This window comes from Acipenser ruthenus, chromosome 3 (assembly GCF_902713425.1).
Source record: "Acipenser ruthenus chromosome 3, fAciRut3.2 maternal haplotype, whole genome shotgun sequence".
In the NCBI taxonomy this organism is placed as follows: Eukaryota; Metazoa; Chordata; class Actinopteri; order Acipenseriformes; family Acipenseridae; genus Acipenser; species Acipenser ruthenus.
This window is the reverse complement of record NC_081191.1, coordinates 88,620,276-88,645,700: the sequence shown is the minus strand read 5'-3', so window position 1 is coordinate 88,645,700 and position 25,425 is coordinate 88,620,276. Positions and strand designations below refer to the sequence as shown.

The following is a 25,425-nucleotide window of genomic DNA, read 5'->3' as shown; positions in this document are numbered from 1 at the left end:
AAACCCAAATTACTACCCGTCTTGCCATTATTCTATGTTACACTGTACACACTGTTGATATAGTTCATGGTCATCGATTTTGTTCATCATACTGATGGCTCTTATTCTGAATTTACAGCCGTGGTGGGGGGTGTATGTTACTGACATACTTGTTCTAAAGGGTCATTCCACACAAAAACAGAGCTGGCTCCACTGTCCATGTCAGAGTGCAACACAATTATCAGAACGGGCTAATTAATCCATCATTCTATGATCGTTTCCTATTGTTTTTAGTGATACAGGGTTTTTAATTCATGCATTTTCATATGTACTAAAAAGGCAGGTTTAACCATTTAACAGTCTCTTGCATTACAATGGACACCACTGTGAGGCTGTATTATGAAGTGTAAGTTGGATAAGCAATCCATGTTTATCATCTGACCTGAAAATCACAATGGTGTTTTGACCTATTGCCAAATGTGCTTACAGATTGTAGCTCTAGGATGCTTTCACAACAGCAGCTTGCCCAACATTAACTGAAAAAAAAAACTGCTTTATATCAAGCTACCAGTACGACACAGAATGGCTTGGAAAATAGTATTTTAATATTGTGCAGTGCCCTCTACTGACACACTGCAGCTGGCATTGACTCTACATACAAATTACATGTATCGTTCTCCCTTGATACAAAAGGTACTGTCCTGGCTAGAGTCAATCCTGGGCCTCTATCAAGCAGAGAATGAAAATTGGACGAAATTGTGTGGTTGTTTTGTGATATGGCCTGTAAGGAAATTTGATAGTCCATATTAATATATTGTTTGTATGGTACTTTCAATGGAGAGGCATTGAGCACAGAGTTTAGGTGGGGTATTTTGGAATGCAGTTTCAGCAAATATGCCCATTTATGTGCATTTGTGGAAAGGGTCTCTGTTCTGCTCTGTTTTGGTTGCATGGGGGGATGGGAGAATCTCAGAGATAACAGAGGCTTGGGGACTGGCCACATACACAGGTTTAGGTGGGGAGGGTCTCATATGATGTCATTATAGGGGAGTGTTCTGTGTTATTAAAAAGTGATTGCAGTCATTGTTTGTTGCACAGATTCCATCCGCTGTGACCCAGAGCATGTGTCTCTGCTTTCTTCAAATAGTTATATTCTTGTATTACACAAATAAACATATTTTTGACTTTCACTAATATTGTTTTTCAGTTTTCATCAATTTTTCCCTACAGGCCTAATGTCCCTTGACCATTCGTCACTAAATATTAGTTGGTTAAATTCACTTCCAACTTAAGTACAAATATTTGAAGAACATCCTTAAGCACAGACACACACCCACACATCAGTAATGATTCTAAAAACCCCTGCTGTTCTGTATCAAAATAAAACAGGCATCCCAGCATCACCAAAAAAATCTGTTTATTTTTATTTAATTTTACTTATACACGGCAGCTTGATTTAACTCTGGTATGGTTCTTTCCTATAAGAAGATTTTAATGTTGGATGGTACAACACAGCATTCTGTCCCTAAATCCCGCCATTTTGTAGTGGGCAAAACGTCAACAGCATTGAAAACAACCTGTGAGGTACATCATTAATAAGTCCTCATCTAGAATATTGTGTTCAGTTCTGGTCACCTCGTTACAAAAAGGATATTGCTGCTCTAGAAAGAGTGCAAAGAAGAGCAACCAGAATTATCCCGGGTTTAAAAGGCATGTCGTATGCAGACAGGCTAAAAGAATTGAATCTATTCAGTCTTGAACAAAGAAGACTACGCGGCGATCTGATTCAAACATTCAAAATCCTAAAAGGTATAGACAATGTCAACCCAGGGGACTTCTTTGACATGAAAAAAGAAACAAGGACCAGGGGTCACAAATGGAGATTAGATAAAGGGGCATTCAGAACAGAAAATAGGAGGCACTTTTTTACACAGAGAATTGTGAGAGTCTGGAACCAACTCCCCAGTAATAATGTTGAAGCTGACACCCTGGGATCCTTCAAGAAGCTGCTTGATGAGATTCTGGGATCAATAAGCTACTAACAACCAAACGAGCAAGATGGGCTGAATGGCCTCCTCTCGTTTGTAAACGTTCTTATGTTCTTATGTTCTTATGTTCTTATCTTGAAGGGCAAGGGAGTTACACTGACTGACTGGATCAAAAAGCAAAAGGATTTCAGTGACTTCATGAGGGGTAGTACAGGAAATTAATGAAAACGTGAGATCAACAAAGTAATGATAATATACATTAGGAAAGATTTACTGGAATTATTTATTTAAAAAAGTGTTTTTTTATTATTTTGTTTTGTTTGTTTTTTTTTCTTTTCAATTCTCATTCAAACAATAACAACATCATTGCAAGTGTTCTGTGTTGTTTTCACCTCCGTCCATCACACGTGTTTCTGCTGCTTCCGATTAAGGATTGCTACAGATTCATCTTCCTCTGCCGGTGTGAGCAGCAATCGGGAAGCCGTGTGGAGTAGTGGTTAGGGCTCTTGACTCTTGACCGGAGGGTTGTGTGTTCAATCCCAGGTGGGGGACACTGCTGCTGTACCCTTGAGCAAGGTGCTTTACCTAAATTGCTCCAGTAAAAACCCAACTGTATAAATGGGTAATTGTATGTAAAAATAATGTGATATCTTGTAACAATTGTAAGTCACTCTGGATAAGGGCGTCTGCTAAGAAAGAAATATTAATAATCGTGTAAGGACATCGGGAAAGGACATGGGGTGTTTCTATGTTGTTGTTTTAAATGTTTATAATTCTTCTTTGCTTGTATATGCCTGCTGTGTCTTTTCATCCTTATTTCTTTTTCTATTTTATTTTTCCTTCTTATAACAAACATTTTACATTTTTTAATTTAGTATTTTTATGTTTTGTTTAATTTCTGTAAGTTGCTTTGGATAAAAGTGTTTGCTACATAATTAAATAATAATAAATGTATTTATAATGTATTTAGCTCTACATACTTTAAGACCATATGGGACACAATTCCTTAAATAAGTATTTTATATTCAAATGACTGGAATGATAGTTCACCCAGAACAAACACTCTGAGGTAAATGTTTTACTTTGGGATAATGGTTCATATTTTGCTAGGCTGAGATAAACAATGTACAATAGAGTTGTAAGCACACTGACCTTTAGAGCTCATCTTAAAGTAATCAAACAAATGTTTTATCAAAATAATGTACCTCTCTCTACCTAAAGTGGCTTGAAAAAACTCAAACTCAGAACATGCAGATGGTAGAAACAAACAAATTATAGCCAGTAAACTACAGTAAATTGCTACATTTGTAAACTTCAGTTAGAAAAAGCAAACACACACACACATCACTCTTCTCTATAAGAACAGCTAAACTGCACATCACCTTTAGAAAACTGCTACTGTAAAGTTTTTATCATATACCTTTTTCTTATATACATTTCAAACAACTTACATGATTCAACATTAGCCTCATCTAGCTCAGTTCCCAAGTGAAATGATTTTGATGGCTCAACTGTGCCCCTGCTGCATATTAGTACACATCATAAAGTCACCACACAAGACATCACACACTTGTTAGTCTTTTTGAGAGAGGCTCAGGGATCAATAAGCAAGGAGACACCAGGGATAAAGCAATAGTCAGTCCATGAAAATGTTACCATCGACATAGACTCGTTGCAGGTCTAAGATTTTTTTTTGGTGGTTTGTATATTCTAATACAGATAAGTTTCATCATCAAAACATCTTGGGTTTGTGAGTAGCTTACCTGATGATGTTTACCTAGTCAGGTGACTCGTGCCAGGTCCCACTTTCAGGAATGACCCACACAAAAGTGTAGTTTTAACGTTATTTGGAAAAGCATGTTTATTGAGACTCGTCTGTGATGTTTTCATGTTGTCCACCTTTCGCTGCTTTCCCTATCACATTCTTAATGTCAACACTATAACTAGCACAGAGGTGCCAAGGGTGGATTATCTCAACGAGTGTGGACCGTTTTAAAAATCAAGATGTTAGTACCTTTAAACAATCTGCAGACTCTGCATCAATATTCAGTAGTACTGAACCAACAAAATAAAGAAATAGTACTGAGCTGTCTATTGATGCAATGCCCACCCCCCTCCATCTATGGCTTTACTCCAATTATTGTAATTACATCTTGTTCTAAGCATATTAATACGTTTGAAGTCCAGTGGTTACTTTACTTCTCATACACACACAGAACTAAAGAACTTGAAATATAATTTCTATATTATTCGAGAGAACAGTTTATGCCAATAAAAAATATAACACTACTACTACGAATAATAATAGCAGAAACAAATAACGCTGTATAATTCTAAATATATTACTACAGTAGATTTAAAACAGTTTAAAACGTACCTCATGGTGAACATGTGTATTAAACAGAGCTGCTATGGAAGGCCAAACTAATTCAGCTTGTGGATGGAGAGAAGGAAACACATATCCGCATGCAGATCACATTACACACTGTTTGATGGTTGCATCTAGACTGCTCCCGGGAACCATACGGTTTAGAAATGAATACACAGGGCTGCTTTTTTATCCACCCTGGGCTCTCGGTTAAATCAGAATTTTTACTGGAAGCACTGCTAAATTAATAATAAGCTCCCCAAGTCGATTTTGGGCAGTGACACTGGGCAGCAGCAGCACTCACTCCTCTCAATGGCAGATTTCTTTAAAACGTGTTGTGTTCCTTTACAACACAGGCTTTTGAATACTCTTGTGTGCCAAAATTGGATTTAGTATAAAAAACCAATATACATGTTGTTGCCTTTTCATGACCTACAAAACCAACCAACATGGCACACAGTACTGCTTTAGTGGAACTTAAACACTGGGCCATCTTGGGCTTGCAATTATTATTATTATTTATTATTATTATTATTATTATTATTATTATTATTATTATTATTATTATTATTATTTATTTCTTAGCAGACGCCATTATCCAGGGCAACTTACAATTGTTACACGATATCACATTATTTTTTACATACAATTACCCATTTATGCAGTTGGGTTTTTACTGGAGCAATCTAGGTAAAGTACCTTGCTCAAGGGTACAACAGCAGTGTCCCCCACCTGGGATTGAACCCACGACCCTCCGGTAAAGAGTCCAGAGCCCTAACCACTACTCCACACTGCTACCCTTATTCTAATATCGATGGTACCATTTTTCATGAGAGTAACCCTATTGACTAATTGCAATCCCAAGATTTTTGTTGTTGTTGTTGTTGTGGTTGTCTATCCTAATACACATACGTTTGAGCATCAAAACTTCTTGGGTTTGTAAGTAGTCTGATATTGACTGATAATCCAATGCGACAATGTAACTTTTTGATGAAATAGCCTATTTAATTTCCACTAAAGCATTGCTGTGTGCCTGCTTGAGTGGTTTTGTAGGTCATGAAAATGGCTGTGCTAACTAATGATTGTTATTATAAACGCTGACAAGCAGTATAATGTTAGTAATAGTGTGAAGCCGCCTTTGGAATTTGGATTTGAAATGTGATAGGGCACTCATCAGGAATAGAAAACGAAGTTCAGCAGTGAAGGTGGTCGACATGAAAACATCACAAAAAAACATTAACTACAGACGTTGGGTGGGTCATTCCTGAAAATGGGACCCAATTCCTTACTAGGTAAACATAAGGTAAAATACTTACAAACCCCAGATGTTTTGATGAGCAAACTTTTGTGTAGCAGAATAGACCAACCACCAACTGCTTATGCATAGAAAAGCCTAAAACTAGATTCAACTTCTAACATATAACAGTCACTGAAACACAGCAATAGTGATCTTTGAACAAAATGAGGCAAGCATACCAAAACAAAGCAACAAGCAGGACAAAGACCACAGCAGCATTACCAATATTTTAAATATTCTCATCTGTTGTGCAGATGGATTTCTTCTCAAGCACCTTCAGCTAAAACATTATTATTATTATATGTTTATTTAGCAGACGCCTTTATCCAAGGTGACTTACAGAGACTAGGGTGTGTGAACTATGCATCAGCTGAAGAGTCACTTACAATTACATTTCACCCGAAAGACGGAGCACAAGGAGGTTAAGTAACTTGCTCAGGGTCACACAATGAGTCAGTGGCTGAGGTGGGATTTGAACCGGGGACCTTCTGTTTACAAGCCCTTTTCTTTAACCACTGGACCACACAGCCTCATACGGCATTATGTTAATGGGCTACATTAACTTGTGTCACTGGAATGAGGTTTGAGATGCACCATGTTATTCACATGGATGTCCTGATGAGGGCAGCGGGCTACAAGTCACAAACAAATCTCACAGCTCCATGAAGCACAGCAATGCCTAGGAAAAAAGTTGAACATAAATTCACTTTTTATGTGAACAAGAATACAGTGTAAAAGCTAAGGAAGCAACAAGCCTGAGCGGGTGTATAAAAAAAGTGACAGGCAGCAACATTGTTAAAAATAGTTCCTAAGATGATGAAATAATACAAAACAATCTGTTAAAATATGAGTGACAGCCCCCCCCCCCACCACACAAACTCTCAATGCATAATAAATAATACTCAAATCAAATAACTCAAAGTCTACAGCTTCTAATAACTCCCTCAGCACATTTCCTATAATTATAATAAGTGACACCCATGGGTATTGCTCTCAAACTTACTACAGTTCATCATGTCATCATAATTCAAACATTTATATAACATTTATGATGCCATCGGTGTACTGAACAAAGTCATCCAGCATGGAGGTCACTATTTTCTTTTACCAAAAAGAACGTACTTGACCAATCATCCACATTTACAGCTCCCCAATTGCTTTTAGAAACAACCAGGTTTCAGTGTTTCTGCCCAAGATAATTTTATCTACACCTTATTGTAAAACAGTAAAACCTACATTATTACTAAATTAACTAACTAAATGGGACCAGGGGGGCTTGTATATATAACCTTATTATAACAAATTGTTAATATAGAAACTCCCAGTCAAAAAATAATCCTACAACCATTTGGTCCAGTGGTTAAAGAAAAGGTCTTATAACCAGAAGGTCCCCAGTTCAAATCCCACGTCAGCCACTGACTCATTGTGTGACCCTGAGCAAGTCACTTAACCTCCTTGTGCTCTGTCTTTCAGGTGAAACGTAGTTGTAAGTCACTCTGCAGCTGATGCATAGTTCACACACCCTAGTCTCTGTATCTCACCTTGGATAAAGCCGTCTGCTAAATAAACAAATAATAATAATAACATAACCCAATTAAAATAAACTTACCAAAGCTTCTGTGACAACAGGGCACAAAAGCATTGCACACATTAACAACTGAGGAAAAACAGTCTGGATAATGGCAGGTTTGCTGTGCCTTAAGACTAATGCATATAGAAATATTTTGGAAGCTAACATTTAAAATCTTGACAAAATGATTTTTCCCCCATCGGGATCTGAGAGGTAAAATAATCAGAAACTCGAGTACTGTAGACACATGTTTTTGATAATGCTTTTTTCAGTGTAAATATTACTGACCCAATGAGACCCCCCACCACATATTTTGGCCTGCATATACCTCTTTTCACTACTTGGCAAAGTGGGCAATTCTTCACATGCCCCATGGAGTCAGAAAGAAAGAGGCAGGTGTCCCCATGGTCCCCTTTTATATGTTCATAGATAGCTCTGCTGTTGTGTCCCCTGACTGGTTCACATCCAGCTTTGTTCCAGTTCAGCTCGCTTTGAAGGAGGAGTCATGAAAGGTTGGTAAACTGTTAGGTATATTTACTCTGTATTTATTTAAACCGAGGACTTGTGACCTCTAAATGTTAAATAGTCAAGGCTTTGTTTTTTGATTGTTCTGCTGATTTTTCATTTGAATTTATTATGCAAATCCAGGGTCGGGAACATTACAGTGTCTCAGAACTATTCTCCATGGGGGCTGGAGTGTCCCACCCTTTACAGATTCTGTTTTCTTAACTGCACTTACTCACCACATTACCATTTACATTAAGATACCAAAGGGACACAAATAACTACTGCTATATAACAATGGAAAGCCATACTTCAGTACAATGTCAAGTAACTGGAATAATGCGGGGGATGTAATCATTCTGGTTAGCTGATTTTCTGTGTACAGTTGGCTGTACATTATCAGCATTTGCCATTTTAAATGTTTCTGGTATTAGTTAATGGAATACAGTGCTCCCCATTTACTTCAAAATTAAATAATTCACAAATTTGCTTTTGTAAGATTTGCAAATCTACTCTTCTTTCACAAAACAATGGTGCATGTGAATTTTGGTGGCTGCATCTGTGGCACAGAAATTCAATAAAATGTCACGTACAGATGAAAAGAATGTGTTTGCAGGGGGATCACTAAACACCTCAAGAGAGAAAGACCACATTAGTTTTAATCTCACCAGAATTTATTTTCAGAAGTGTTTACATCATTTGTGCCTCTCTTTCCCTGTGGCTAGGGAATAATGCCATAAAATTGCCTGCAATCTGGAATCCGGCTCTCTAATAAAAACAGCAGCAATAGCTAAATTAAAAAAAGCTTCTTTATAATCTAGCCTCAAAACAGCATTACAGCAAAATAGATAATGGAGTTGTTAGCTCTGTAATCTACTAAAGTGGTGACAGTCTAACAGTAAGCTATTATTTATTTGCCATATGTACTTGTGTTCAGGGTTTTATGTCCAACTACACGTTATTAATACTTAGGCTTAGGGAGGCCAATACAATTTACAAGTTAAATTGTACAGTTTACAAAAAAAATAACCATTCAGCTAAGACTTTATCCAGAAGTATGTAATGTTGTTTTAATTTCTTAGAGCAGGCTCGAGTGTGTTGCAGTGGGTACACAGAAAGCTAGAGGGCCAGACAGCCTCTATTAAAAAGAAGAAAAAAAAACTGTAAACAGCAGTGTGACAGATCTGTGACAGGTCGAGAGGGTGTTAGATCTCCCTCTCGACCTGTGAGGTCACTGTGAACCGGAACAGAGTACCCTTAACTAAATGGCACGACAATTTATTCCGTAGGGTAGGTGAAAGTTGGTCATTTAGGAAAGGGGCGCAGCTACGGTATCCAAACTCAATGACCCAGACGGTAAACGGTGTGGCATCTGAGAATTGGAGGAGCGGATGTGCTCGTTAACCTAGGGGTCATGAGCGAGGATATAAATAGGGGACTTAGCATACGTGATCTGTTCCTTGGTAAATGGTTAGTCTTGAAAACCTACAAGGAGTCTGAGTGCTGTTTCATGAACCGTGAGTTTTGTCTTGTGTTTGTTAGTGTTTTGTTAACTGTCATCTGTTTTTAATAGACTACTAGTTGCACGATCCGGAGCTGTAGTGAAAGCCAGCATAAACCCGGACATCACTTTCACCCCAGCATTTCACAGAGAACTGTATTACACCACTTGCACGTATTCACTATCACTAAGAACGGTGTTTGTGTTTTGTGTTTAGTGTTGGTGTGTAAAACTGGACTTTTTGGTTACGGGTCAAACCTGGGGAATTACAAATACCAAGTGATACACGCCGCTTTATCATTCCAACATTATTATTTACAGGTGTTTGCCATAAGGCTCTGGACATTGTTAATTAAATCAGTAAACACCCTTGCACCTGGAAATCATTGTCTGTCTGTTTTATATTCACTCTGCATTGCACTCACCTGCATTCACTCACCACTTTGCCACAAGCAGCTACTTCATTATATAAACTTTTTACATGCCCTTAACGCTAGGTCTTAAAAATACTGGATCCCAACTGCATGAGCCCTGTCGATTTATCTCAACTCCTGCAGAACTGATTAATTCCGACAGATCTTTTACCTTTTTATGTTCAACAAACAGAAGTGTGGTATTTTACACCATTAACCTCCTCCGCTTTAATCTTTACATGTATAATTTTGAACTGTGGATTTATCTTCTGTGTGTTTCAAACTGGCATTCACATAGGAAAGTAGCAGCTGAATCAATTCAATATTTTATGGGACCACAGACTCTCCTCTGAAACAAAGGTTTTAAGAGGTTAATTTCAGACCAGGAGACAAGGTGGGTTCTTTCAACATTCAGCAACAGGATCATCAATAATGCATTTGGAGGAAAAGCCCAACACTTATAGAGAAATTTGTTTATAATAAAATCATTAAGTACTATTATAACCAATCTAATATTATTAGAATTTATATTGCAATTGGGTAAAGGTATTGGGCTTTGTATTCACCATTTCTTTTTTAAAAAAAATAGTATCTCCTGAGACAAATGTGAATTGAATTCTGTAATGGGTCTGAACCACTTGGACCACGTTGTCAATCTGTAGGCTTCTTACAACAGTAGTTTGTTAAATTATATTTTGTAAGGTTAGCCATGAGAAGGTTTTCCAATTTTTTTTTTTTTAAATAAACATGCTATATGTTGATCTTTTTTTGTTTAAAACATACATAAACCGTATTACTATTACAACTATAAATGCACTTACAGCAACATTAAGCACATACTGAACATAATACATTCCTATCATACTGTTGGCTTACTTACTGTAACAGCCAATAATACAAGTTTATTAATATCAAACCATCCAATTTATCTTAAATTACTCATTTGTTAAAGTTTTCATTGGAAGTGCCTGGAAACTTTAAAACCTCAACAACTCTGAGGGAACAAGCCCAAAAAGTAAGTAGATGATTAAGTGATACCTTCAGTAAGGGGAGCAGTCCACTATCATATCACATTATATTATAACCCTGATAGAACATTGGAGACTAAAACACGCAATCTGATTGGTTACTGAACATGTCTTTAATTCTCTAGAAATACCCTACACAGCACAACACATTTAGCTTATATCACAATTAAATAGAGCTTAGTTTGAGTTTGTGGAACACTTAGACTAGCAGTTATGAAGAAAAGGTAAAATGGTTTAAAATGGTGTTTATTCAAAGTATTTTACCTGTAATAGATGGCTTATAATAGCTTTGCCTTCGGGCCACCAACTCGCCCGACCGGTCATAGATCCCCATGAAATGTCCTTTGCTGAGGTCATTATTGCTTATTAATGGAAAACAATAAATACATCTCATTAATGCACTGTAGTTAAATCCAAAATACTTTTAGAAATACATTGTTACAATTATGCTGTTTTAGACACACATTCTAGGAGAATCTGGGTGGGAATATTAGTCAAACTAATTAAATCAGAAATTGTATAGAATATTAACTGTAATAAGAGAAGGGTCAGGGCTCACATATATAATTAGTTATCCGTGCAATCTCTATAGAAACACGTATTTAACTGCAGGGGTCATGGAATGAGAAATTCATGGAAATGCTTCAACATGCTTACTGTGGAACAATAGTGTAGGTAACTAGGTGACACAGTGGGCTAATGCACTAACCTATGCATTAGCATAGATGTTGAGGCAAAATCACTTGGATCCTTTAAGACCCAATTTGCCAAAGTTCTGAGATCAATCAGCTTCTTGGAACCAGATGAGCTTGATGGGATGAATGGCCTCCTCTCATTTGTATTTTTTCTTATGTTCCTATTTTTCTTCAAAGGTTTAACTGTGAATTACTAGTAAGCATGTTAGTAGCATACAGTCCCCTTCCATGGCAATACATACAAAATCAGAGCTATCGGTATCATGTAAATGTACAGTGGCTCTCAAAAGTATTCACCCCCCTTGGACTTTTCCACATTTTATTGTGTTACAACATGGAATCAAAATGGATTTAATTAGGAGTTTTTGCCACTGATCAACACAAAAAAAGTCCATAATGTCAAAAAAATAAAATCTACACATTGTTCTAAATTAATTACAAACACAAAACAGAAAATAATTGATTGCATAAGTATTCACCCCCTTGAGTCAATATTTGGTAGAGACACCTTTGGCAGCAATTACAGCTTTGCACATCTAGACACTGCAATTTTTGCCCATTCTTCTTTGCAAAATTGCTCAAGCTCCGTCAAGTTGGATGGGGACCTTTGGTGAACAGCAATTTTTAACTCTTTCCACATATTCTCAATTGGATTGAGGTCCAGGCTTTGACTGGGCCACTCCAGGACATTGACCTTTTTGTTTTTAAGCCACTCCAGTGTGGCTTTGGCTGTATGTTTGGGGTCATTGTCCTGCTGGAAGATGAATCTTCTCCCAAGTCCCAGGTCTCTGCAGACTGAAACAGGTTTTCCTCCAGGATTTCTCTGTACTTTGCTGCATCCATTTTGCCCTCTATCTTCACAAGCTTTCCAGGCCCTGATGCAGAGAAGCATCCCCATAGCATGATACTGCCACTACCATGCTTCACGGTAGGGATGGTGTTCTCAGGATGATGTGCGGTGTTAAGCTCTATTTTGGTCTCATCAGACCATAGAATCTTCTTCCACTTGGTCTCCGAGTCTCCCACATGCCTTCTGGCAAACTCTAGCCAAGATTTGATGTAAGTTTTTTTCAATAATGGCTTTCTTTTTGCCACTCTCCCATAAAGGCCAGTTTTGTGAAGCACCCGGGCTATTGTTGCCATATGCACAGTGTCTCCCAGCTCAGCCGTGGAAGACTCTAACTCCTTTAGAGTTGCCATAGGCCTCTTGGTGGCCCACCTGACTAGTGCCCTTCTCGCCCGGATACTCAGTTTTTGAGGACGGCCTGTTCTAGACAGATTCACAGTTGTGCCATATTCTCTCCATTTCTTAATAATGGACTTTACTGTGCTCTGGGGGATATTCAATGCCTTGGAAATGTTCTTATATCCTACCCCTGATTGGTGCTTTTGAAGAACCTTATTCTGGATTTGCTTTGAATGTTCCTTCGTCTTCATGATGTAGTTTTTGTTAGGAAATGTACTAACCAACTGTGGGACCTCCCAGAGACAGGTGTATTTAACCTGAAATCTTGTGAAACACCTTAATTGCAAGCAGTTGGACTCCATTCAACTAATTATGTGACTTCTAAGGACAATTGGTTGCACCAGGGCTTATTTAGGTGTGTCATAGCAAAGGGGGTGAATACTTATGCAATCAATTATTTTCTGTTTTATATTTGTAATTAATTTAGAACAATTTGTAGATTTTATTTTTCCATTTGACAGTATGGACTTTTTTTTGTGTTAATCAGTGGCTAAAAACTCCTAATTAAATCCATTTTGATTCCATGTTGTAACACAATAAAATTTGTAAAAGTCCAAGTGGGGTGAATACATTTGAGAGCCACTGTACACTTGACCAAGGGTGGAAACTAGAATAAAGGTGATATTCTGCATTGTAAGGTGTTTTTTGTTTTATACTGCAGGGGGGTGAATACTTTTGAGAGCACTGTAGATGCTTCCAGTTACAGGAAACAGCCGATAACACCTTCAAAGTAGATCCAACAACCAAATGAATTATTTATACAGAATGCAATGATTATCAAGCCTCTTGAATGTGATTTCAGTGGCTGCATGATAAATCACATCAACATAGTCAAAAGTACACCATAATCACGTGTGTGTAGTAATAGAAGTGTGCTACTGCAACTCTATATCAATTGCTAACTCAATAGCTTTAAAATATTGATACAGCTGGTAAAATATTGATACAAAAAGTTAAACAACTAGTTAGCCTCTTTATTGATACTACACACAGCTCATTAGTGTTGTTCAATGGACTGACATTTTTATAGCCAAAGTTAATTTATTTAACCCAACTTTTTTTTTTTTTTAAAGCATACAAAATTTTAACCTGATTTGCATTCTTGTTAACCAAACTTATCAAAAAACATAATAGCAGAACTGTCTGCATTTTCAATGGGGTTTGGTGAGCAGAGTACTGTACTTTAAGGTATTTAATTAACAATAAGGGTAATAATGGTGCTAGGACTGAGTACAGCATGTGGAATAGCAAACTGATTTTTGGATGAATGACAAGCATTTTTATCCATTTCTATCCTGGCATCCCTTATTGGATCCACTCTACAAAATTATTATGATCAAGCTGCCTTTCTGGGACTGACAGCCGACTGGAGGAGGAACATTTATCTTGGTATCCCAGAATAAACAATTATCCCCTAGGAAATATGCAGAAAAAAAGCACAGTGTCACCCCAGGTGTTATCCATTTACTACCACTGCAGAACATTGTTCTTCATATTACCCCACAAAATGGGATTCTACAAAGGTGACTGCCAAAACTGGTACAATTTCAAATTCCAAAAATGGGAGTTTTTATATATATATACTAAGCATCAAAAGAAACGTATCACTTATATTTGAGCATCAAAAGAAACGTATCACTTATATTTGAGCATCAAAAGAAACGTATCACCTATATTTGGATAAAATTCACTAGATGTGATCGAAAAATGACAAACTCTGTTTTAGAGCAGGTGCAGTGACTTTTTATTGTGCTGATTAACAATTGACATCACGAAGATGCTGCAAAATGATCTGTCGATCTTGGGCAGGTGTTGTGACTCTTGACAGACGTGGCATATTGTTTTTTTTCTGTGATCTTCTTTATTGCTTTTATTCAAGCTTGCAATTCAACAGCTGAAATCACTCCATATCCAGTGTCCAATCAACTGTCTCACTAATTAGGTGATTAAGTACATATGCTTCAGTCATAATCACTCAAGCGTGTCATGGTCAAGGATGAATGATCGAGTGAAAAAAACAAAAACACTTCATCAATGTAGAGAATATAGAATCAGATGCGCACCTTCGTGAGGTGGAGTGTAGACTGTACTGCTCAATTATTTGGAGCTTTAGCTTACTCACTATAGAAAGCACTCCTTATAAACCTAACACAGGAATAGAAAGCCATTGTTTTCTTCCTTTTTTTATTTTCAGGAGACAGCCAACTTGATAACCAAGCGAATAAGTTCAGCAACACAATCCAGTATCATTAATCTGCATTAGCATGTCACATCCCTCCAAGACATTGTTCAGAAGAATATGTTCTAACACTTGGTTATGTTTGAGTTGTATTGTCAGTTTAAAATGCGAGTTTTGCTGCTGTTCTATTTGGTTACAATTAAAAGCAAGCATTAATCACAGGTTGTCGATGTTTACCCTTCATGTGCTAGCAACGTTTACCCAGACAACGTAATATATTGCAGCAGAGAGCACTTAAAGGCTTTTTTGATATGGTGTAGCATTGGATAGTAATAACAGCAATAACAGTATCAATACTAATAGTCAAACCCGTTCAATACCACTCCAAAGGGCTATAATAGAAAAGGATGACAACAAGAGGGGGTTGACTTTATCAGTTCAGTAATATCTTGTCAAAATAAACATTAAGTCACAGAGGAGTGTTCTCTGGTAGAAGCACAGCTGTATGGTGTGCAGGGTGAGTCGTACAGCACAGGTTCGAGTCCTTCCTGCGAAGCAGTTGGCCTTCGCTGGGGACTCCGAAGGGAGTGTCGCATTGGCTCTGGTGCTCCGTTGGGTTAGGGAGGCAAAACCAGCAGTGACTTTCTTCTCATCGCGCTACAGCGAACCCTCCTGTCCAGGAGCACAGTGAGATCAGGCCAGCCAGCCTTTGTCTTCTGGAGGTCGGTAAGCTTGCTGACATCCACTTTTGAATTCCTGGGAGAAAAAGCTGGCTTGGTCATGGGATCGGAAGACTTCAGTTCTCCTAAGATGTGTGTAGAATTGCTGCGGTGACGGAAAACATGTTTGTACATTTCAAATTGGGGAGAAAATCGGGGGCAAAATAATTGGGCATACTACATTTATAAAACAAACAAACAAATAAACCACAGAAGCAGCGTTAATAAAACAAATAGTCCTGTTTAACTGTGGAACTCAAAATGTAGCAATACAGTGGGTATTGCATTGATTACAATAGTGTTCAATAGGTAGTGTAACACTTATTTTCCATCATGAAAACCACACTGGCAATGTGCCCCGCCCCTGTGTGCCTTTGTGTGTTATATGTTGCATTTAGTGTGTTAATGTTGGTGTATTGTAGTTGGTACACAGGATATAATGTGGGTAATGAGCACAAGTGTTTAAAATGTATAATTGTATTTAGGCACGGGGGATTGCACTTCACTTCACATGCATTTAAAGTATATAATAATATGTAAGCACAGGGTTGCACAGAATTAGTTCACATGCTGGGATACAAGTGAATAATTAATTAGTAATTGAATCCCAGCACAACAGTATATATAGATGCACATTTTACTCACTTGGGGTTGTGTGTTCGGTGAGTGGAGAACGGGTGTGAGAATTAAAAAAACTAGAAAAAGTTTCTTTGACTCACCGTGTTTGTTTGTCCGTTCGTCCACTGTTTGTTTTAGTGTTAATCCGTTTTGTTTGTCTGTTTATTTTGGCCACAAGTGCCGTGTCTTGTTTTCTGTTTAAACCTTTTATTTTACAGTAAATCACTGAGCGCTGAGGCGCTTCAGTTTCACTTGCCAGTACTGTCCGTCTGTGTACTCCTTTCTGGTCTGACGTCACCCCTACAGCTAGCCTGTCACACACACACACACACACACACACACACACACACACACACACACACATTATGTATGCTAGATTGTTCAACTCTGTACAGCATCTTACTTGCATGTAAATGTTCTTGCATATTCATTTCTGTTTCCCAAAGTGATATTAATTGGGGTGGAAATCAGTTGTGTGACTGATAAATGTGAGGGATAATGAAAGTGGCATTAACAGAAGGGATATTAAGTGGGTTTGACTGTAATAATATTAATAATAACACCACTTTCAACATTCACTAAGGAGTAACGTACATTTCTAATTTCTAGTGAAATTATAAAGCCATTTAAACAGTTTATAAATGCCACCAGAACCATTAGATTAAATTGAGACTCATACTGTAGGTACCATTCTGGTGTTTCTGGTGTGTTTTTTTTTAATATTCCTTTTAATCCTTCTAAGAGCATATGGAATCTGGAAGCTACAGTTTTTTTTTGGACAGTGTTCCCCAGAACCCAAGGAATATCAAATCGGTGTACATTAGTGCAAAACACCTTTCTACCAAATTAGATGATATAAAATCATATAAAAATCTTTCAATTGTTATGCAATGGTTTTGTCGTCACAATCAAACCAACTACCAAAATTCTCGGCTTTGCCAACATAATGTAAACATATTTTTTCAATGTAAATCAAAATAAATAATTTCACATTAATGGTACTTACAATAAAGAGACAACACTATCCAATGGATACTATCCTTTCTTTTGAATTTGACTGTGAAGAGCTAAATCGCCAAGTTGAATACGGAATTGAGCTGCTGTTACCCCCTGATGGGCCTGATGTCAGGTTACTGCAGTGTTCTGGACAACACAAGGCATGTGAATAGCCAGGAGTAACAAACACAGGACCTTTGAAAGGAGAGAAGGTTAGCACTCCCCTTGACAAGGATGGAAGAGGTCCTAGTGGCCTTCAACACACATACGGTTAAGGCTTTGCCACTTACTTTGTGGCATCTCTAACCAAGTTTTTTACCGGTTCTTTCTTTAATTAGTTAAGGCCTAGTCTTTGTTGGCACCCCTATTTTAGGGGTGCTAAATTGAATTTTTTCTCCGGCCGCCTTTGGGCCCACTGGGCAGTCGGTGTAGTCCGGCCTACTAGGCCCTTAAATAGGACTACTACTACTACTACTACTACTACTACTACTACTACTACTACTACTACTACTACTACTACTACTACTACTACTACTACTACTACTAATAATAATAATAATAATAAATCATTTTAAGAAAAAAGGAATACAAAAAATGGTGGTAGAAATACTGTAGTTTACTGCCTGGAATCTTGTGTTCAGTTTCAGTTTTATATCACGAAGTATCAGTTCAGTCACTGCTTCAAACTTTTAATGGACATTGTACAGGAGGGTTATTTATCCATTTAGTTATTGCAGAAATTAGTGCTTAAATAGTCTGTGACATTTGGTATATATCATGGAACCAAGTGAATAGCTCATACAGGTCAATGACGTTCTGGTGCAATAGAAAGCACTCAACTCTTCCAAGAGTTATAGGCTGTATAATTATATTTTGAAAGACTGGAGTGGTAAAAAGGGTACTTTATATTAAAGTTTGTGTGTATGTGTGTGTATATATATATATATATATATATATATATATATATATAATAGAAAATAATAGATTTGCACATCTAAACAAATGCCCACACAAATCCACATTTTCCATTAAACACCTGCCACAGTTAATCTATCAGAACTACGTTGTTTAATGTAAATTATTTGTTGAACTAAAATGTTATATAAACCAATAAGGCTGAAGCAGGGCCGGGTTAACCTATACGCATAGGGACGTTTTGCGGACATTTTAAAAAAAACTGCATGTGGGCGGCCAGGCAGGAAGAGAAGAGAGGCACACAGAAGAGAGGCACACAGAAGAGAGGCACACAGAAGAGAGGCACACAGAAGAGAGGCACACAGAAACTTCATTCTTTCTTGATTACAGCATACCTCATCTGAGTCTCTCACGCAAGCAGCTTCCTGCTAATGTACAATACCAAACGCCCCTCACCCTCTACCTCCTGGGAGAGATCCGTCCCTAGTCCTACGTCAGAGGCATCAGTCTGCAGGATAAAATCTATGAATCGGGCTCAATTTATGCATTCACTTATTTCAGTTTACACACTGCAAGCAAGAAAATGGATAAAAATGTGTCTGCAGCAGATTGCGTAAAAGCAGCATCCAGCCGTTTTACACAGCGATGGAGGTTAGCTCTTCTGTACGTCCTGCAACATTACTGTAGATCACTAACAAAAATCGTCTGTTGACAGGCATTTAGATTCAAGTATTCACCGAAAGACAAAGGTGGAAATCCAGTGTAGTATCGCAACTGCTTTACTTGCAAAGAAACAAAAAATGGTGACTTCCATGTTCCAAAAGTCCACTGAAAACTGTGAAACACATTACATTTTGACCTGACAGAGGTGTTTGTTAGCGCAAATATCCCTTTTGAAAAATTGGACAACCAAAATTTACGTAAATTCTTCAGAGTGTAGCAAATGGTGGAGCGATTCCTTCATTAGCCCAGCTGAGACGTGAATACTTACCTAAAGCTGTCGAGTATCACGAGCAGTAGATTATGGAATTAGTAAAACAGTCTGGTTGCCGACAGTCGACTGATGCCCAAGATCAGTATGTGTTACACATTGTATTTGTTTTGCAAGGTCTAAATGGTAAACATGCATCTGACATAGAACTGAAAGCTGTCCTTGCAGATACAATTTACCTACAGGCTGTTAATTACAACACCGTTTCACAAGCTATTGTGCATAGGGCCCCCAAAATATGGGTTAGCGTAGGGCCTCCTCGTCCTTTAATCCGGCCCTGGGTTGAAGCAGAATTAACATTTTGGTAGTGCTGCTTGGTAATGAAACCAGTTGAATTTTTACTAAAAGCATATAAAGGCATAAAAATATATTATAAAACATTATTATTGTAGTAGGAAATGATAAAACCACTTTATGCTGTTTGGTGTTAGCTTCAGTTGTTAATTTTTTTCTAACTGCAGTTCCTCTCCTCTTTTCTTACTGGTAGTGTGAATGATTCTAGTGACAGTTACAATTCCCAATAATAAAAATATGCAGTTGTGGAGTTTTATCCCAGAAAAAAAAAACACACACCACGACCACAGAGGGTTAAAGACAGAGTTATGGATTGGAAATAATTTTAAATTTAAACAGTTCTGTGCATTTATGACTTTTAAAATGATACAAATCTGCCCGTCAAATCAGCTCCCAAATCAACTACAATATAAACCCTGTCATTTTGTCATTCAGATGCTGCCAGACATTCCAAGAATCATTAAGAAAGGAGCCCATGGGCATTCTAGGACCCATAGGTGTTCCAGAGGTGACATGTGGCCGAGTTGTGATGATAATCCAAGATTTCTTAATTTATGATATTGTGTCTCTCTCTATTTTTCTATTGCTCAGTTCTTACTAAGCCACATACGCAGATGCACAATGACAGAACAAATATACATGACAGCACAGTGGGAGCTGCTGTCTGAAAGGCTGTAGTTTGTTCTGCAAAGCCAGCAGCCTAAAAGGACCCAGCTAGAACCCTTGTATCTAAAAGTAATTACACTGTAACAGACAAAAGAACAAGTTGTTATTTTATTCATGCCCCTGGTATCCGACTGCCAAATGAGTGTGAAACGCAATTTAGCTGCATAAAAAAGGGATAGACTATGAATAGTAATGTAAAAGAAAATGCTAGCGCTCTATAAAAAGAAACTATATATATATATTTATATATATATATATTTATATATATATATATATATATATATATATATATATACACATACATACCGTGAAAACTTAGGACTAATGTTAAAACTGCTCTACTCTGATGAGGAATGATCTGTGATGCACAACTGTGTGAACCATAGTGTTGAAAATTAATTAGTTCACACTTGTCAAACTACATCTGTATTTCTCAAGACTTTAAAAAAGACAGCATGTAAGATGTGAAACTGGATTCCCAAATACACCGTCTTTTATTTTTTTTATTTTTTATCTGCAACTAAATCCATTCTGTTCTGCTAAGACCGGAATTTACTACTTTAGACCCTTAATAAAATGTGCATTGCTCAGTTTCCATCTGTACTGTTCAGTTGGTAGCAGCTTGTGTAAATGACACGTGCCAGAGATCCATCGGTTAATAGAGGGTATCGTATATTACAGGTTCGGATAGGATAGGTTCTTCTGTATATCTTTGAATGGATGTATTTATATATATTTTTTTTTAACTACAGGATATGCCATCCGTGCTGATCATTATTATTTAATGGAAATAAAAACCTGATTCCTTTGCTGGGAGTGTTGCATTGACTCAGGCACACCCATGGGTTATGGTGGTGAAATCAGAGGACAGAGTGGATTTAGAGAGTCAGTAGGCTCATATTTAGAAATTAAAATGTTATTTTAAAAAATAGGTTGCTTCTGTATCATCATCAAAACTGGCTATTTTAATTGAAAGAAACAAAAAAACACTGTGATTACTGGGTGGCTTTAGAAAGCTACAAATTGAAACAGTACTGCTCCTAGGTCCAAAGCACTTCATAATAGTGACACATGTTAAATCCTGGAGAAGACGTGTGTCAAGCACAGAAAATGTATTTTGTTTTGCTTTATAGAATTAGGGTCTCTCAGAGTCTGACAGTCTTGCCAGGATTTGAGGCTGTGATTACCACTTTAAATACATGAAATTTACAAAAGAGAAATTCTGTCAGACAGCGCCACTGAATGTTTTTTTTCTTTCAAATCACTGTAACTCCTCATAGTTGGATAACCCTTTCAAAGCTAAAACTCTCTTGAAGCTGTAGAGCGTGCACTGTGCAATACATGATGTGCAGCATCTGAACAGTTTACTGAAACTTGTAGGGAGAACCGCATAGAATTCAAGTCGATGTATAAATATGAATTGAAAGAAACAAAATAAAAATGTGTCTGGTCAGACAGTTCAACCCCCACAAGAATAGGCAAATATCACCTAGAATCTGTGTGAATATGCTTAGTTTTGGTCACGCTTTATTTTAAGTGGTACTTTTATGTTTAATTTAATAACTGTAAACTAGTATACTAATTAACAAACACATGTTGTACAAGTGTTATCCTGTTTAGAAATGAATAAAAAAAAGGTATACAAATTTCCGTCACCCTCAGTTAACTCCACATCTCACAGGGATGCCATTTAGTGTTGACTTATCCGAGGCGTCGAGTTAACCACGGGTGCACATGAGCCATGGCATTAACATACTAGTAATAGAACTCACATGTTTACAGTATTACAGGATTTACAAGTCTAAACGGGTGAAAGAACTGCAGTGAATCAATTACAGTATACAGTACTGTACAAACTCGGTACAACTCATATAGTTCAATTAAAATAAGAATTAATAAAATAACTACAGGATTATTTTTACAAAAACAATCCAACCACAAACTGCTGACTACACGTTTAGTTACAGTTTCACATGGAACTCAAGTATTTTCAATTGTTTCTCATACAAAAACACTGACTTTGAAAGTCCTGCTGACAAGCTTGTTATCCTGAATAACCTGAGCTTTAAAGCCAATTGAGCTCATTGTGAACTGATGCTGTAACCAGCTGCACTTGGTAGTTGTGAATGAATGAATGAACGATCAGTTTCCTGTCAGAGATCAGTCACGTGAAACAAGAGTGTCAAGTAGCGTTCAGGAACATGAAACGACGGTGTCGAGTTTAATAGTTTTTATCCCTTCGGTACCAGTAGTAAGTGTCGAGTTACGAGTAAAGCGTGGTGTCAAATAAAAAAAATAAAAGAGGCAGGATGTATATATATATTATATGGTGAAAATCAGGGACTAAGACTGTCTGTCGAATTAAGCAAAGGTATCGAGTTATTCACCAGTCGAGTTAACCGACTTTGCTTAACCAATTGAACCCAATTTATATTATTATTTATTTCTTAGCAGACACCCTTATCCAGGGCGACTTACAATTGTTACAAGATATCACATTATACATTATTTCACATTATACAGATATCACATTATTTTTACATACAATTACCCATTTATACAGTTGGGTTTTTACTGGAGCAATCTAGGTAAAGTACAACAGCAGTGTCCCCCACTGGGGATTGAACCCACAACCCTCCGGTCAAGAGTCCAGACCCCTAACCACTACTCCACACTGCTGCCCTATGATCAACTAGGAGCTGATAATTCTGAAGTAGGGATCTGATGTTTTGACAGTTTTAGCTGACCTTTGTTTTATTAGTTTATTAATAGGTTACCATTAACTAACCACTATAAGTAAATCAGCAATAGCTGATGTACAGTTTAGTAAGTTAATTGGGATACAGTATTTTCAAATGATGAATGGAGATCACTTTTCAGAGCAAGACAGGTCTGCGTAGTACAGTGCAGTGAGTACGTTAGTACGTGATTATACTGTGACTTGCGTAAACCACATTGAACTCTTGAAGGAGCTGGAGTCTCCTGTGGTTTCTCAGGCTGCTGTTGCAAAGAAAGTTGGTGGGTCAACCTCGCAGGTAGATGCAATTTAATTATTTTTCATTTCATGTAGAAATAAAAAACAGCAATTCATTTTGTTTAGGAATAAAAAAATAACCCAATTGACTCGTATTTTTTAATTATGTATCAACATTTAATCATAATGTGATGTGATTTCGTTATTTTTCTTTTCATTTAGAAAAAAGAATTGTGACTAATGTCGTCTCAAATGCCTCTTGTTTAATTGGGACAGCCGCTCATTCATGAAATTTTTAGTTATCTCGAGGTGTCTTGATAAAGTGGCGCCGACTGTATTTACACACATTGAAGACATTAAAAAAGACTAGTTGTTTGTCACTGAAGTTTCTTTTAGTATTTCTGTATTTAACAAAGCATAATGAAAAATGGGGTGTTATCATTATCGGTCTTTTTAATAACCCTTGAAGCATTATTATCCAAACGCAGTTTAGGCCTCAACAACATTTAATCTCTGAAACTAGGCACAAAACAACTCATTATAACTAACATTAATCATAGTTGCAAATAATGCAATGTATACATATCAAATGTCTTATATCTACACCACAGGAATAATCAGAAGCCCCTGAATATCCCCAGATAACATATTCACAATTAGCCTGCATCATCCTTAGGCTGTACTATAAATTCACCTTATACTCCAGCTGTCATTTGAAAACCCTCAATCATAATGGGAGGCAAAAACTATAAAACTAGTCAAGTAAGACCAATTTCCCAGCTAATTTCTTAATCAGCATTATATACAAGTACCCTGAAATCCTCCGTAGTATTAAATTGGTTTTGTAAAGCCGACAGATTCTTAAAACATTCCTTATTGGTTATTCACGTGGCCCACCAGCAATGCAAATCAAGATCGGCTGCCAATGAGCAGATGCCATTAGAGCTTCTTAATAAACACCCTACGGGGGCACTGTTTGTCATATATCCATAACTCAGGCGACAGACATCGCAAGTAATTATCCCTGCTGATAAACTGCAAATGACATGGCATTGGTTAGGAGGCAGAAGGAAGTAAGACCTAAGGGACCTGGTGCCAGCCTGAAACACAACGATCTGTGAGGATCAAACAGAAAGAGGGTGAGGGACCTGAATGGGGAGCACAGCAGCAGAAATAAACAAACAATTGTTCAGAAAAGTACAAGCAGAAAAGAAATAAAAAAAGTTAATCAGTTAGCAGCTGCATTTCTGTCATAATATTCCGCTGAGGGATTTGCTACTTTTCTTGTAGGGTTTAAGAAAACACAAGGGAAGCACCAAGATCATACTTCTTCATGCATTTTTCAAAGAAATAAGTTTTCTAGTGCTTCTTGGAATTATTCTCTGTGCAAAAAGATCAAAGGAAGCATCTGCTTTAACATATAGGGTGATTAGAAAGTCAGTTTACCATATGAGATATGGTGTGTTGTTGTGGTAAACTTACTTTCTAATCACCTTATACATTGATTATTCCTACTGAACAGGATCTTAAAGCACGACCCAACTCGTGGAATGAAACATGCATGAATATTGCTCCTTTCAGAAGAACAAGCAGCATGAAAATAATATTAAAAAAAAAAAAAAAAACTGTGATCAAGATGAGTGATATTTATGGAATTCTGCAAAACAGCAGTCGTATTTATTACAGTTTTTTTTATTTGGTTCCTCGCTATAAGGATACAACAAAAATGTCAACCTGCTTATCAAACACTTAAAAACAGCAGCCCCTGACGTGCAGTCAGCTCTGGGATGGAACAAAGCAGCCAACATATAAATGGTACCAAATTAAATGGATTGGAAAAGAAAGATCTAGGTTCTGATAATAGAAACTGACAGAAATGATGCATCTGTAACACAGTTGCTGTCTTACAAAACCTAAATTTCCTATTGCACCAATCTTATTAAAAGGGTTTCGACTTTGCAGATCCCTTTTAAGTTGCTTCTTTATCCTCTCCAGAGACAGACTTTCCCTCACAGTCAGATGAGTCATGAAAAGCATTACCTGGTGCTGTTCCAACCAGGAGCCATGAAGTAAAGCACAAGCACCCGAAGCAGCTATCAAAGAGGCAATACTCTTTTTAAAATCAACATTTTTCACCAAAAGTCAGTGTACCGATGCAGAGAAGTTCGCCGTAGATTGTACAAATACTACTTTTACACTCAAAGAGCTTACACTGAAAAGAGTTGATTAGTATACATTAAATCATTCTGTGTGGTGACTTCATACATGCGCAACACCCAAATCAAATGGTATTATTTTAAGAAATAGTATTAGATAAGGTCTATTTCAACATGACTGTTCTGCTGCCAAGGTATTTATCAAATATTACATTATGCAGTACGAATTGAATGCACTTTTACTTCCCCTTGCTGAAATTTATGTATTTTCACAATTCAGTGAAAACATTGTATCAGGGCTGCGTATTCAATACTACATCTAAGCTTA

The 25,425-nt window shown here is 37.2% G+C and overlaps 1 protein-coding gene and 1 non-coding gene across 6 annotated transcripts in view; one reads left to right on the top strand and one right to left on the bottom strand.

Moving 5' to 3' along the window:
• LOC117394347 (thiamin pyrophosphokinase 1) overlaps nt 1-25,425 on the bottom strand; it is a 125,236-nt gene that overhangs the window by 4,565 nt on the left and 95,246 nt on the right. For 2 of the 5 annotated variants that reach the window (XM_059018705.1, XM_059018711.1), the window contains exon 9: nt 10,913-11,010. The exons of 1 other annotated variant lie outside the window; for it this stretch is intronic. In XM_059018705.1, coding sequence (XP_058874688.1) covers nt 10,913-11,010 — 98 coding nt within the window. 2 more of the 5 variants (XR_009320648.1, XM_033992520.3) reach the window with 2 other exon arrangements.
• On the top strand, nt 17,292-17,419 carry LOC117395087 (U6atac minor spliceosomal RNA). Its single transcript, XR_004543464.1, has one exon. It is a non-coding gene; the product is annotated as a U6atac minor spliceosomal RNA (small nuclear RNA).